The 14,870-nt window shown below is 51.1% G+C and overlaps 1 protein-coding gene and 1 pseudogene across 1 annotated transcript; both read left to right on the top strand.

Moving 5' to 3' along the window:
* Positions 1 to 3,457, top strand: part of LOC129640304 (melanoma-associated antigen B3-like) — an 84,371-nt pseudogene extending 80,914 nt beyond the window's left edge.
* An 893-nt stretch (positions 3,458 to 4,350) lies between these two features.
* Positions 4,351 to 14,717, top strand: LOC129640186 (polyhomeotic-like protein 2). Its single transcript, XM_055565409.1, is given in 9 exon segments — positions 4,351 to 4,368; positions 4,496 to 4,658; positions 4,661 to 4,853; positions 4,855 to 5,694; positions 6,028 to 6,089; positions 6,428 to 6,625; positions 7,054 to 7,182; positions 11,311 to 11,381; positions 14,616 to 14,717. Coding segments are annotated over 9 exon segments (1,776 nt in total).
* Positions 14,718 to 14,870: the final 153 nt, after the last annotated feature.

Here is a 14,870-nt window from a genome sequence, read left to right as displayed (position 1 = left end):
GGGATGGTTCCCTCAACACTGTTAGGCTGAATTATCAGTAAATCTTGATCTAAGAGATTGTGTAAGATGAAAGAGATTACTTGATTCTATAATAGAAACCTAGGCCCCAACTCCAGCCATGGGGAGAGGCCCGAGTGCTAACTCAGCACTGGCAATAAAGATGGTGACACAAAGCAGCACCCATGCGCTCAATTCCCTGACTTCTCCTCTGCTGAACTCTAGGAGGTGAAGCTCTGTTGGAGGCTTGTGGACAGAGTTCAGGTAAGGGAGGAGTGTCAGACTCTAATAGACATGAAGATGGAGACTCCGAATGAGGACCATAGGACACCCTCCCATGGCTTTCCCCCACCCCACCCCCCGCGTGCCCCCGCCCTCCCCGTGCCCCCGTGTCCCCGAGCTATATGACACCCTGTGCACCATGGCCAGAAATGAGTCATCCTGACTTCCGTTTTACAGTTTCCTGGGAGTAAGGACTTCTATCCGGCAATCAGGCCTCTGGCTGGCGGAAGGTGGATTCCCAGCGCTGGTCCAGAGTTGTGAAAACTGAGTTGGGACTGAGGCAGGGGCCACTCAGCCCATAACCAAGAGGGCCACACTAAGTTTCATTGCAGCTGTGAGCCTTGGGAAGCTCCGGCAGAGCCATCAAACTGAGTTCTGCCTGGGGAAGGCTCAGGGATGGGAGGGCTTTGGTCAGGTGTAGCCCCTGCTTGCAGATAGAGGATACCTCTGTCCTAACTGCAGTGAATTGAACACCCTAAGTACTGACTGGGGGGCCTTCCCCATTTGGGGGTGGTATCACAAAGCAGAGCACCTACGTATCTAGGGGGCTCCAGTGAAGGGTACTCATCTATGTCTTATCCTGACTTTGCCCCTCCAGGAACTCGGGGAATTCAGGACTTTGCTCTGAGGCTGAATTACCCAGGTTATCGGTGGGAGGAGTCCTGAGTTCTACCCAGACCGGAACGAGGTCTAAGGTGAACACCAACTCTAAATGTAAGTTGTCATAAATTTTGGCTCTTTTCCAAGTGGAAACCTAGCGTATCTGTGAAGCTGAATGAGTCTTCTCACTTTTGTCTGGAGAGTTCAGAGATATGAGGATGTTGGAATATGTGAATGGCCTCAATTCTGCCAAGGGAGGAGGCCCAGGGCTTCAGAGGAGTCAGCATGAGGACCCTGAAAGAACAATGTTGATTGCTCTCACCCTAGAACAGGGAAAACAATAGAGAGCACCATCCCCCACCCCCACCCACCGCACAGCACTGAGAAGCCCAGGCATGGAAGTCAGGTGTATGTGAACCCTCCTTTCTTTTTGATGGTATGGGATTGGTGAGAGCCTTTGTCTGACAGGAGGTACACCAGAGCAGCAGACACCAGTGTCCCAGGCTCTACCTAGAGCCAAGGAAAGACCCTGAAAGAGGACAGAAAACCCCAGTGAGCCCAGGACAGAGTTCCCTAGAGCTGACTGCTGTGGGTGCCCCCTGCCAGGGACACTGGGCTGAGGTACCTTTTCAGTTCTTCAGGTATCACAGGAAGATGAGGACCAGCCTCTGGGGTATAAGCTTAGAGCCGCACAGAGGAGGGGGCCCTGCGCCTGCTGAAAGTTGATATGATTGTCCTGAATATGAACCGAGAGGACCCCCACCCTCCAGAATAGAGGGGGTTATCCTCAAGGACTGGCCCACTGCTCCTCAGCCCCAGGAAGCAGGCGGCAGGGCTGGCAGGCTGCAGCCTGAGTCTCAATTATTTTGACAGAGTTCTCAAGAGGACAGGGTGATCAGATCAGGAGTCCTCTGGGTTTGTAGAGCAGTGCCCACATGGAAACCTGCAGAGTGGGCCTTCTTAAAGGCCGAGTGGTGCCTCCCTGCCGCGGGCACTCACACCCTCTCATCCTCTCTCCTCTCTGCCCAGATCACGTGCTGTTCTACCTGCACTCCTGCCTGTTGTCCTGACCACAGTCACCATGCCTCGGGGTAAGAAGGCTAAGCTCCACACCTGTGAGAAACGCCGCCAGGCTCAGCATGGCACCCAGGATCTGAGGGGTGCTCAGGTCACTGCCACCACCATGGAAGCACTCTCATCTTCCTCCAGTCCTGGTCCTGGGGTTGATGCTAAGGGAAAGTCCAGTGCTAGGTCTTGTAACCATCTCAAGAGTCCTCAGGGGCCCTTGGCCACCACCACTGTGCCTGCAGGTGTTTCTCCCACAAGATCATCCAAAAGAGCCCTTGGGGAAATTGGAAAAAAGCGAAATTCCTCTCAACCCCCTCTCTCCAATGTGCGGTCTGGAAAACACTCACTAACCAGGCAGACAAGTCTGTTGGTGCAGTTCCTGTTACGCATGTATAAGATGAAAAAGCCCATTAAGAAAGCAAATATGCTGAAGATCATTGATAAAAAGTACCAAAATTGATTCCTCAGGATCCTCAAAAGTGCTTCTGACAGGATGGAGGTGGTATTTGGTATTGACGTGAAGAAAGACAACACTGCCAAGCATTCTTATGTCCTTGTCCACAAGATGAATCTCCCTGGCAACAGGATCGTGCACCATGGCAGGGGTTTTTCCAAGACCGGTCTCCTGATGAATCTCCTGGGTGTGATCTTAATTAAGGGCAACTGCGCCACAGAGGAAGACATCTGGGATTTCGTGGGTAAGATGAATATCTATGCCGGGAAGAGGCACTCCATATTTGGGGAGCCCAAGAAGCTCATCACCCAAGATTTGGTGCAGCTGAAGCATTTGGAACATCAGCAAGCACCCGGCAGTGATCCAGCATGCTATGCGCTCCTGTGGGGTCCAAGAGCACACCCTGAAGCAAGCAAGATGAGAGTCCTGGAGTTCCTGGCCAGGATTAACCATTTGGATCCCAGTGCCTTCCACTTTGGGTATGAAGAGGCTTTGAAAGATGAGGAAGAGAGGGCCCAAGCTAGCGGATGTCCCAGTGTTCCCCCAGCAGTTCCTTCCACACCTAGTTAAGCTGAGGCAAATTCTTCACTTTGTGGCTCAAGAGAGTAGTCAGTGTTCCAAGTAGTATAGGACTGGACGTCACTGAGGATTCATAGTGTAAAATACCTTGGTGTTCCTGTTCTGTATGGGGAATTTAGAAATAAACTTGTGTTTTTAAGGTCTCTACTTTTCTAATGCTGCTCATAAATGAAAGCTTACCTAGCTTATAATCTAAGTGTATGAATGACATCAGTCACACTTTTATTGGTCTTAAGGATAAGAGTTTTTCTGTTGTGTAAAGCAAATGGGGAAGCTTCCATCTTATTTAGTAAGCCAGCTCAAGACAAAATGGCATTGCAATATGTTATTTCCTTGAAAATATGAAAAAGTTAAGCAGTAAAATATGTGGGATCAAGAAACATAGGAAAAGTAAGATGGTATTTGGATTCCTCATGCCTTGTACTCTGTGTTTTACAAAATTATAAACAACAGTATATACTTGGTTAATTCAAAATGTAGAATTAAATTCTAATAATTTCAACCTCATGCTCACAGGCTCACTTATTCCCTAAACATGAACAGAGCCTCTGCTCATAGTAGGCTCCATGCTAGTACTTGGAGAGCTGAGAAAAAGATCTAGTCACTCACCATAAAATTACAGAGTCGAGAAGCAGCTGTCAAGTAAAGGAAATGGTGACATGACAGCAGCCAAATGTGAATTCCCTGATGCAAGGTAGTGGTGGGCCTTGGGAAAATATAAGTCCTTAAGTGGGAAGTAATTATAAGTTGTGTGCATGGCTGGCTGGATGAGGCTGTGGTATTCGTGACCAGGGACCAGGTTCTCACATGGTGGGCTGCATAGTTTAAAGACAAAGCCTGGGATGGGAAACTGCCCTTAACAGTTACAGGCACACTTCACTCTGTTGCACGTTGCTTTATTGTATTTCACAGGTACTGCTTTTCTTTTCTTTGTTCTTTTTCTTTACCAAATTGAAAGTTTGTGTCAGTCAACCTTGCTTCCAGCAAGTCTTTCGGCTCCATGTTTCCAACACCGTTTGCTCACTTCATGTCTGTGTGTCATGTTTTGATACCTCTTGCAGTGTTCACACCCTCAGCAGCAAAAAAGATGGACTCAGTGAAGGCTCACATAATGGTTAGCATCTTTTTTCTTTTAGCAAAGAGGTGTTTTTATTTAAGATATCTATATTGTTCTGAGGCATAATGTTATTGCCCACTTAATAGCCTACAATATAGTGTAAACATAAGTTTTATGAAAGCACTGGGAAACCAAAAATTTGTTGTGACTCAATTGTGATATTGACTGTCCTTCAGGGGTTGGGAACCAAACTTGCAGTATTTTCTGGGTCTCCCTGTGCTTTGGGATTGTGAGTAAATCAGACAGAAATCGCATGAACCTGGCGTGGAATGTATCCTGTAGCTCTTTTTCCGGTGCAGGCAAGCAATGTGCGGATTAGATGTTTTATTCACGTTGCCTTCTATCCACAGAGTTTCTGAGAAATCAGGGTGAGGTCTCCACGGCGGCTGCAGCCCTAGAGCGCCCAACGTGCACGCACGCAATCCGCCGCCGATCGCACCTCTACCCTGGCCTCGCGCCCCTGTCGCCCTTTGTGGACGCCGGCTTGGCCGGTGCAGTCGGATGCGCCGCGGCAGCCCTGGGCCCAGGCTCAGAGGCTCCCGGAGGAGAGGAGGCGGCCCGCCCAGCCAGGGACCCTGCGCGAGGCCGCGGCCGGCGGACGGGTTGCGTAGGCCCCGCCCGGCCAGGCCCAGCCGGGCCCTGGACAGAGACAGGGCAGGGCATTGTTCATGCACTGACCGACCTCAGCAGCCCTGGCATGACCTCAGGGAACAGAAACTCTGCCTCCAGCATCACCGGCACTGCCCCCAAGAATGGTGGGACACTCGTCTCTGCTGGTGGGGAATCTCAAGAAGTATGCACAGGGGTTCTTGCCTGAGAAACTTCTGCAGCAGGACCATACCACCACCACTGACTCAGAGATGGAGGAGCCCTATCTGCAAGAATCCAAAGAGGAGGGTACTCCCCTCAAACTCAAGTGCGAGCTCTGTGGCCGGGTGGACTTTGCCTACAAGTTCAAGCGTTCCAAGCACATCTGTTCCATGGCTTGTGCAAAAAGGTACAACGTGGGGTGCACCAAACGAGTGGGGCTTTTCCACTCAGACCGGAGCAAGGTGCAGAAGGTGGGAGCCATGACCTACAACCACCGTCAGGCCAGCAAAGCCAGTCTGCCGACACTTACCAAGGATACCAAGAAGCAGCCAACAGGCACCATACCCCTTTCAGTTACCGCTGCCCTGCAGCTAACACACAGCCAGGAAGACTCCAGCCATTGCTCAGATAACTCAAGCTATGAGGAACCCTTGTCCCCCATCTCAGCCAGCTCGTCCACCTCCCGCCCGCGACAAGGCCCACGGGACCTGGAGCTCCCTGACATGCACATGCAGGACCTGGCGGGCATGGGACACCACTTCCTGTCAAGTGAGCCCACCAAGTGGAATGTGGACAATGTCTACGAATTCATCCGCTCTCTGCCAGGCTGCCAGGAAATCGCAGAGGAGTTCCGTGCCCAGGAGATCGATGGGCAAGCTCTGCTGCTGCTCAAGGAGGACCACCTGATGAGTCCCATAAACATCAAGCTGGGGCCCGCCCTCAAGATCTACGTGCATCAGCATGCTCAAGGAGCAGGGCCGGTCGAGGGAAGGGCCCTCGCTGTGGGGTGTGGCTGGGGAGGAGGTCTCAGGACCTCCTTGGTGGCTCTCAGGGGCCTTTCTTTCTGTGGGAGGGGCAGAGAGGTAGGTGGCACAGAAGCTGGGGCTTTATGCTTGTAAATATTTGATAGCACTGGCTTCCTCCAAAGTCCCACGACTCTAGCCCCGCTTCTCTTCCCCTCTTTCTGTCCCCCATTTTCCAGGGGGTATGTGGTCAGGGCTCCCAACCTGAGTTGGGTCACTTCCCAGGGCAGCCGTCGGGCCTGGAGAGAGGCCTCGGAAGCCCTCGCCTGCCTTCTTCCTCTTCTTTCTTGGGGCCCAGCTTGCTCTTCCGTTGCCAGCTTCTCCCACTTCAGCCTGTTACTGAAGCGGCCAGAAGGGTTCTCCCCCCTCACCCCTGCAGGTAGAGGGAGAGAAGCTGGGCCTGCTGTGGCCACACCTGCTAGTACAGCAGCCTTAACGCTATGTGTGTGACTGTGTGGGAGCCTGGACTGACTGACGGGCCAAGAGCCCCCCTGGCATCTCCAGGTGTTTTGTAACAAACAGCCACTTAGTGCTTTGTCCTGGACTCCACTCAGCCTTGGGATGGGGAATAGGAAAAAGGGCTGCCCCGGTGCAGAGGCAGGATCAGAAAGCTATGCAGGTTAGCAGGAGATTTTCCTTTCCAGATTGTCGTGGTGTCTCTGCAGCCCTTTCCTGCACTGTGACACCCCTCACCCCGACTGCCCTGCTGTGTCACAGACGGCATTAAGGAAGCTGCCAGTGGGCTGGGCCAAGCTGAGCCTCCTGGTCTTGCCGGTCCACCCACCCTGAGAGCCCAGTGGTGGGGCCCAGAGAACGTCCAAGGGTGGAAGAGCTGGAGTGACCGCCGAGGTGAAGAAGGCAGCCTTCGGCCTCGGCTCCCACACTTCTTTGCCTCTGGAACTTGCTGGCAGCAGTGTGAGCTGCCCATGGAGGAGGCGGGGCAAGAAGGGCAAGGGCCGGCCTCTGACCTGCCCTGCACACTGCAGGCTCCCGGGGAAGAATTGGACTCTCCCCAGGGGAGGGTGGGTGCCCTTCTCAGTTCGTTCTATTCCCCACTCACACCCCCAGGCAGGGTTGGAAATGAAGGACTTTTTAAACCTTTTTTTGTTTTTAAAAAACAAATACGTAAAATCCATTCCTTCTGTGCCTTTCTCCCCTGGGGATGCCTTTCTGTGATCCTGAAGAGCTACTTTTCACCGGCAGGGAGAGGGTAGGTCCCTGGGCTGGTAGGGGGACGACCACCTTAACTGGACAGCATATCCTCCATGCTTTGCCGTGTCATTTGAGGGCACACTCAGCCCCGGTTCATATCCCACCTGTTCTTCACGGGTATTCCTTGGGAGTGCAAGGGTCCAGGGCCCCTTCAACTCTGAGCCTCCCCGACCCACCACTGCTGCTGTGGAGACAGGACGCTGTTCGTCAGGAATACCTGGCCCACCGGAGGCAGAGCCCAGAGCTCCCCACCCTCACAGGTGCGTGTGGCTCCGTGTCCAGCACTGCCCTTGGGGTAACTCTGCCTCACTCAACAGCTGAGCATTCTTTGGATGCTGGAATAGCAAACTGTTAGGAGAGGCTCTGCCTCAGGAGGCAATTGCCTAAGCCTCGAATAAAGAAGGGGCCTTCCAAACACAGGCTGCTTGTGCACTCAATTAGTCTGTAACAGAGGGGCCCAGGGAGACTGATTAGCAGGGACCTTTTAAGAACTAATACCCACATCTTGATGACAACTGCGGAAAACCTTTAAGATGTAACTACTTCCTGGAGGAAGAGGAGAAACAAACAACTGACTAGTTGACCACCCACAGGATGGAGCTAGGACTTGGGAAGTCTGGTCTACAGAAGGTCGGGAATGGCTAGCCAGACAGGGGCCAGCATGGGACCCTGGGCTGAGGGGGCGTGGGGAGGGTCCCCCAGGAAGACCCCCATATTGCCCACCCCACTCCAGGGCAGGGGAGTGGGCCACTGTGGCCCATGCAGCTTGGCGAGTCCATGCTGGACCTTGACTTTCGCTTTCTGGAGGACAAAGCCAGGCCCAGCCGGAGTCTGTCTTTGTATGTGAGGTGGGAGAGGGAGCTGAAACTCCTGAAAGAGGATAGGGTGGATCGGCAGGGCTGACTGACACAGGTAAATACACCCCTGCTGTCTCTTCACTCTGGGTGGAAGGCCTCAGTCTGAAGGGTGCTTCCTTCAACATATATTGGCTCCTGATGTTCATGTCTTACATAGAATTTTGCAAAACTTTTGATCGTGACTGACAGTTTGTTCCCCACCCTCATATATGTACTGAGATGTATGTAACTGAAGCAAAACAGAATAATACCTACCCTGATGTATTAAAAAAAAAAAAAGAAATCAGGGTGACAGTCCTCTGACGTGGGATGATGCCCAGAATCCGCTAGAATGGCACACTCTTTCCTCGCTGGGCATAACTGTCAGCTTTTAGGTTGTGAATATTTTTTAAATCTACAGTTCCTTCTTATTCACCCTCCCATAGCCCCTGGCAACCACCACTCTACTGTCTGTTTCTTTGACTTAGACCATTTTAGATTCCTCATGTAAAGGACATGCAGTATTTGTCCTTCTGTGTCTGGCTTATTTCACTGTACCATAATGTCCTCTAGATTTATCCACGCTGTCATGACTAGAGAGGTTAGCTTCTTTTTAAGGCTGAATGATATTCCATTGTATGTATATTTTACTTATTTATCCATTCATCTGTCACTGGACAGGTAGGCAACTTCCCTGTCATGACTATTGTGAGTAGTGCTGCAATGAACATGGGAGTGCAGAGCTCTCTTCGAGGTCCTGATTTCAGTTCCTGTGGATAGTAGTGGAATTGCGGAAAGTATTATGTGTTATTTTTGATTTTTTGAGGAACCCCTATACTGTTTTCCATACTGGCTGTACCAATTTACATTCCTACCAGCAGTGTTGAATGTGTATAGTTTACTAAGAAACTTGCAAACTGTCTTCCAAAGTGGCTCTACCATTTTGCATCACCACCACCAAGGAATGAGAGTTCTTTGATTCACATCTTTACCAGCATTTGGTGTTTTCAGTCCTTTGGATGTTTGCCATTCTGAAAGGCATGTCGTGGTATCTGCTTGTTTTTTTTAATTTGCAGTTCCATGATGGTATATAATGTGGAGCATCTTTTCATATGCTTGTTTGACATCTGTGTTTCTTCCTTGGTGAGGTATCTGTTCATATCTTTTGTCCATTTTTTATTAGATGTTTTCTTCTTATGAATTTTAAGAATTCTTTGTATATTTTAGATTAGAGCTTTCATCAGATATATCTTTTGCAAATATTTTCTCCCAGACTATGGCTCATCTCGTTCTCTTGATGGTGTATTTTTACAGAGCAGAAGTTTAAAGAGAATGGAATCTAGCTTATCAGTTATTTCTTTCATGGATCCCCATCACTTTTTTCTTTGATGATCTTTTGTTGATCGATTGATTTGCTATGCGGCACATGGGATCTTAATTCCCCATCCAGGGTTTGAACTGACACCCCTTGCACTGGAAGCACAGTTTGTGTGTGTGTGTGTGTGTGTGTGTGTGTGTGTTGAGGAATAGCAAATTAACAATATTGTGACAGTTTCAGGTGGACAGTGAAAGGACTCAGCCATACATATACACATATCCACTCTCCCCCAAACTCCCCTCCCATCAATACTGCCACATAACACATAACCAAAATAATTAAGAGTGATAAATAAAGGAGACAAATAGATAATGCTCAGTAACCATATGATAATCTGCATGTGCAAAATCAGACACCCTCAAGTGATCAAGGGCTTACAAGATTATCTGGTGCTATCCTTCTATGTAGAAAGTAAATATTTTATTGTTTGTACTAAAAATATTTTTTTCAATTTATTTTTTGGCTGTGCTGGGTCTTAGCTCTGACACTCAGGACCTTTGCTGCCATGTCTGCAAGCTCTTTAGTTGTGGCATGTGAGATTTTTAGTTGTGGCACATGAACTCTTGGTTGTGACATGTGGGATCCAGTTACCTGACCAGGGATTGAACCCAGGCCCCCTGCATTGGGAGCACAGAGTCTTAACCACTCGACCAACAACAGGAGGGTACTGAAAGTAAAGATTTTTAAACTACCCTAAATCTGGTGGCTCAGATGGTAAAGAATCTGCCTGCAATGCGGGAGACCTGAGTTCAGTCACTGGGTTGGGGAGATCCCCTGGAGGAGGGCAACCCACTCCAGTATTCTTGCCTGGGGAATCCCCATGGACACAGGAGCCTGGCAGGCTGCAGTCCATGGTGTTGTGAAGTGTCAGATATGACTGAGCAAATAAGCAGACACCCTAATCTGGCTGAAGAGAAGGAATATATCAGCTCTTTTTCTCTGACAGCATAACATCTTTCCCGAGTTCCTTGATTTCTGCTGCATGTTCCTAATCTTAGATTACTTTTGGGACCAAGACCTGTTTTCTCCAACATTTGCTAGAGGTTAACTGTTCAATGTCTGTAGGAATATGCATTTCCCAAGAAGCCTTTAATCAAGTGACAGATGCTGATATGGGAACCTCCATGAAGGAGGGCTGAGGAGACAATCACCACTGAATATAGTGGTCATCCAAAGACTAAGAAGAGGAATGTTAGATGAGTAGAAGGCAGAGACCCAGGTTGTAGTAGATGTAGTATGTTGAGCAAAAGGAATCCGAAAGGACTAGAGTTGCATCCCCACTGTCTGTTCTCAGAGGCCCTGATGGACTACGATCACATGAGGATCACCCTGACTTCCCACTTGGAATTCTCAGGAGACTAGGACCTTGACGTAGGACAAGCAGCTTCATAAAGCAGAGAGTGGAGTTACAGGATTCGTCATGAGTCAATGTGAGGACCTGAAAGTGAACTCATGGTAGCACACACTATAAAAGGAGGCCCTGGAAAATCACTGATGCTATGGTCCCCAGGAAGCGCTGGGCACAGATGTCAGGTTGATTTCAGTCTGGAAAGTCTCAGCGAGGTGAGGCCTTTGTCTAATAGGATCAGCCTGTTTCGCAGAGGGACGGACCTGAACCCAAGGAGGACGTCACATGCGATGCTGAGTGTTAGACAGGACCCCTGGAGAGGGATCCAAACACATTTCTGTAAATTCTTAGCCCTGAGAGACCCAGAAGAGCTACTTCTGAGTGGTCCCCTCATTCAACCTGTGTGATCTTAGGGAGGACAGGGCCTCCTCTAGCAGAATCGGACCCCAGATCTGCAGAGGGGGGCATCTTCACCATAACCGGACTTAAGGTGAGGACCATCAGTGCTAGTGAGAGGGTCTCTCCCCCTACGAGGGAGGCTCACTGAGTGGCGCCCCCTCCTGATAAGCAGAGATGCTCAGAGCAGCACCCTGACTCCCGACACAAGGGACTTGGGAAGGCGAGGGCTTCGTTTGGGAGCTGGAGGACTCGGGTTCATAGAAGGAGGTGTCCTGGGCTCTGATACACTGCACAAGGAGGACCCAGGGACGGATGAATATTGAGCTACCGGGTTTCCGTAGCACCCCGCCCCTGCCCCCTGCCCCTGCCCCGCCCTAGGAGACCCCACGTACGAATGTATGCAGGGCCCCTCTTTTCCGCTTCCAAGGCGAGGAGCCCGACTGCTGGCTGCAGCGTCTGTTCAGCGGAGATTGTGTACTGGACTCGTCCGGAGCCAAGGTGAGGACCTGAATGTAGCTGAAGTGAATTTCCCAACCCCTCCCTGTAAGAAAAGTGACCCAACCGCATCCCACCCCTGCAATCTGTAGTGTAACATGCCCTGTCCTATGTTGCGGGCTGAGGGGCCATCTTGTTGCCATGTGGAGGGTCAGTGGCGGCTTGGGCGGCTTTGTTGAAAGAGGATGGACTCTTTATGCGTTCGAAGTGGTATTTGCCCTCAACAGGTGAAAAGATGGGGCTTTCAGCGCTCACAGGGCTATCTCCTTCCAAAGTGGTGGCTGCACAGAAGCCATTCCTGCCACCAATGCTGCAGTGCCGCGCAGTAGTGGCCCCCAATCTTTTTGGCACCGGGGGATTGGTTTCTTGGAAGACAGTTTTTGCATGGGGTGGGGTGCAGTGTGGGATGGGGTGTGATGCGGTGGACAAAGGAGGGTGGGGTGGCATGAGGGTAGAGTGGGTAGGCTAAAGGGATGGTTTCAGGATGCTTCAAGCTCATTACATTGTTTACTTTATTTCTGTTATTATTACATCCCCTCCCGCTCAGATCATTAGGCATTAGAATGGGAAGGTTTGCACCCCTACCATAGGGGTCCAAATTACCATAGAGTAATTCAGGCTGAGAGAACCCTTCATTTTTGCATGGTGTGCGGGGGCTGGCGGGGGTTGGGGATAAGGAGCGTTCAGGTAGAGAAAGGCTTTTATATAAAAGGATATGGACCTAGAGGGTATTATGTATGTTAAGAGAAATGAGTCAGAGAAAACGAAATGCTATATGATTTCACTTCTGTGAGGAATCTGAAAAACAGCAACAATTGTAGAAGCAAGAGAGAAAAAACAGGTGGTTGATGGGGGTTAGGGTTAGGGGTGTGGGGGAGAAGAGAAAGAGGTGAGAAAGGTTAAGATGTAACTACCAGTTACATAATAAAAAGCAATGGGTGTGAAAGGTAAATAAATAAAGACATAGAATGATAGATAAGGTAACCCCATGAGGCATAGGGAGGAGTCTCAGCCTTAGAAGGAGTCAAGCTAGGACCTTCAGTGCTAGTCAGCAGGCCTGGCATCCAAGCGGATTGCTGCCCTGAGGAGCAGCCCCGCTCTCAAATCTGGGCATCCCCAAACAAGGTAGCTGGATATGGAGCCCCCAGCATCTCCTCTAGCCACTCAGGGAGGTGAGAGCTTTGTTCTGGGGCATGCAGACTCGGGTCAGCAGAGGGAAGACCCCAAACCCTACCCAAACTGGAGGCCAGAATCCTGAGTGAGGACTGAGGGAGCCCCTGACTCCAGAACTGGGGCAGGGGGTGGGGGTCGAGAGTGCTGCCCTTGTGGTTAGCAGCATAGCCCCAAATAATTTTTGGCGAAATGTGGCTCACTCTGTCAGCTTGGGTCCGGGAAAGGTGAAGACTTTTCACAGGGTCTTGGGCTCAGGTCTGCAGAAGGCAGAGTCCCAGGAAGGATGCGGAGTCCAGGGGAAGATCCATACACGGTAGAGAGAGCCACATCTGATGCCGCCTCAGCTGTCAGCCCTGGGGGTCCCAGGGAAGAGCTGGCCAGTTCTGGTGCCCCTGACTCTTGCTGTGGGGTCTGAGGGAGATGAGGGCCTTGGTTTCAGGTCTGCCTGCCCAGGTTAGGAGAAAACGAGGAGTCCTAGGCCATGAGAGATGTTGAAGCACCAATTCTATGTGAGGAAGGAGACAACTGACTCCCCCAGAACAGAGGAGCCCACACAGAGTGCCACCTCTGCCGTCGCCCTGGGAAGCCAGGTTAGAGCTCTCAGGCAGAGATGCCCTCTCATTTTCTCCAAGGATGGTTTCAGGGACATTCAGGTTTGACTCTGATGGGTGAGGCCTCATTCAACATAGGGAGTAAGCCCGGTTCCTAAAAGGAGTGACAGTGGTAACACTGAATGAACATGTGAGAACCCCACCCAGAAGGAAGTGAACCACATAGTCGCATCACTCCTCTCAGACCTGGGAGACCCAGGCATGGGGACCAGATGGCCCCCACTTGGTTCTGCCCAGAGCCTCGCAGGGAGGTGAGGAACCTCGATGATGGGGGTATGGGTTCAGGTCCACCACTGGAGCATTTGCAGCTAGTACCAGGAGCCCAGAAGAGGACCTAAGAATTGAGGGACCATCCAGCTACCCTGCAACAACAGAGGGCAGTGCAGAATCTCTTCCTGACTGTCTGCATCAGGAGTCCACACACAGCTGTAGCTAGAGATCGGGAAAATGTCACTGCTTTCTAGTGGGTCTCAGGGAGATGGGGGCCTTAGTAGGAGGGGAGAGATCTCAAATCGAGACAGAGATTTCCTGGTCTTGCCAGGAGTCACAGAGTCATGATAAGGACCCAGAGAGATGACTTAGATGAGCACCTACCCAAAGCAGTGGGGGCCTGCAACATCCCAGTCCCTGTCTGCCCTGGGGCACCTCAGGCAGAGATTGCCAGATGTCACCCCTCACTTTCAACCCCAGGAACTCAGGGAGATGTGGGCCTTGATCTGAGGCCAGAAAACTCAGGGTGGACTAAGGGAGGAACATAAATCACATCCAAGTGAGGACGAAAGGGGCCAGTGATGACAGAACAGTGAAGTCCCACAGAGTCCAACTCCTGCTGCCATCCCAGAGATGTCAGGGACAGGGGTGACTAGAGGTGGCTCACACTTTCTTTCACCTTGGGAACCTCAGCGTGCTCAGGTCAGCAGAGGGAGAATTTCTAACATTTGCCAGGACTCACAGAGAAGATGCTGAGGACTGTGGGAAACTCCCAGAATTCCTCGCACTGTCACTCCTTGGTGCCCCCAGGCATACATGGCCTGAAGAAGTGCACCTCACTCACAGCTAACAGGGAAGTGAGCACCTTAGTCTAATGGGTCAGCAGAGGAAGGAATCTTAGACTCTGCCCTGAGTAAAATCTGGGGACCTTGCATGAGTAGCACCCATTACAGGGCCTCAACTTCCTGCTGCAGCTCTTCAGGCCCCAGAGACCATGGGCGGTAGGGCCAGGTAAGGCCACCCTGGCTTTCCCCATTCGATCTTAGGGAGCTGTTGGCCTTGCTGTGAAGAAAGGTCCTCAAGCCAGGAGAGAAAGGAGCCCCCAGATCCTCCCAGGAGTCAAAGTGGGGACCGCGAATGAGGACTGAAGGTAGCATGCCCCCCCTTCCAGCTAATCAAACGAACACTGGAGTCTTGCCTGATCCTCCGCTGAGGCCCCTCATTTCTTTGTGTCATTTCTAAGGGAGATGAGGTTCTTCACCTGAAGGGGCAGCACCAGAGGCAGGAGGGAGGGGCCCACACCCTTTGTGTTGACAAGATGAGGACCCTGAACGGTGGAAACTGAGTTCAGGACAGAGCAGGCCCCCAGAACTGCCAGTGCCATCCACCCCTACAGTGTCCATGACTCATCTCCTTCTCATGGGTCCCAGGGAGCTTTGAGGTGTCACCTTTCAAGCAGCACATGGCAGGGGTCCCGGCCCCACTAAGAGCTGATGTG

This window comes from Bubalus kerabau, chromosome X, assembly GCF_029407905.1.
Source record: "Bubalus kerabau isolate K-KA32 ecotype Philippines breed swamp buffalo chromosome X, PCC_UOA_SB_1v2, whole genome shotgun sequence".
NCBI lineage: Eukaryota > Metazoa > Chordata > Mammalia > Artiodactyla > Bovidae > Bubalus > Bubalus kerabau.
Note: the sequence above shows the minus strand (reverse complement) of the source record. Positions and strands in the feature narration are given on the sequence as shown.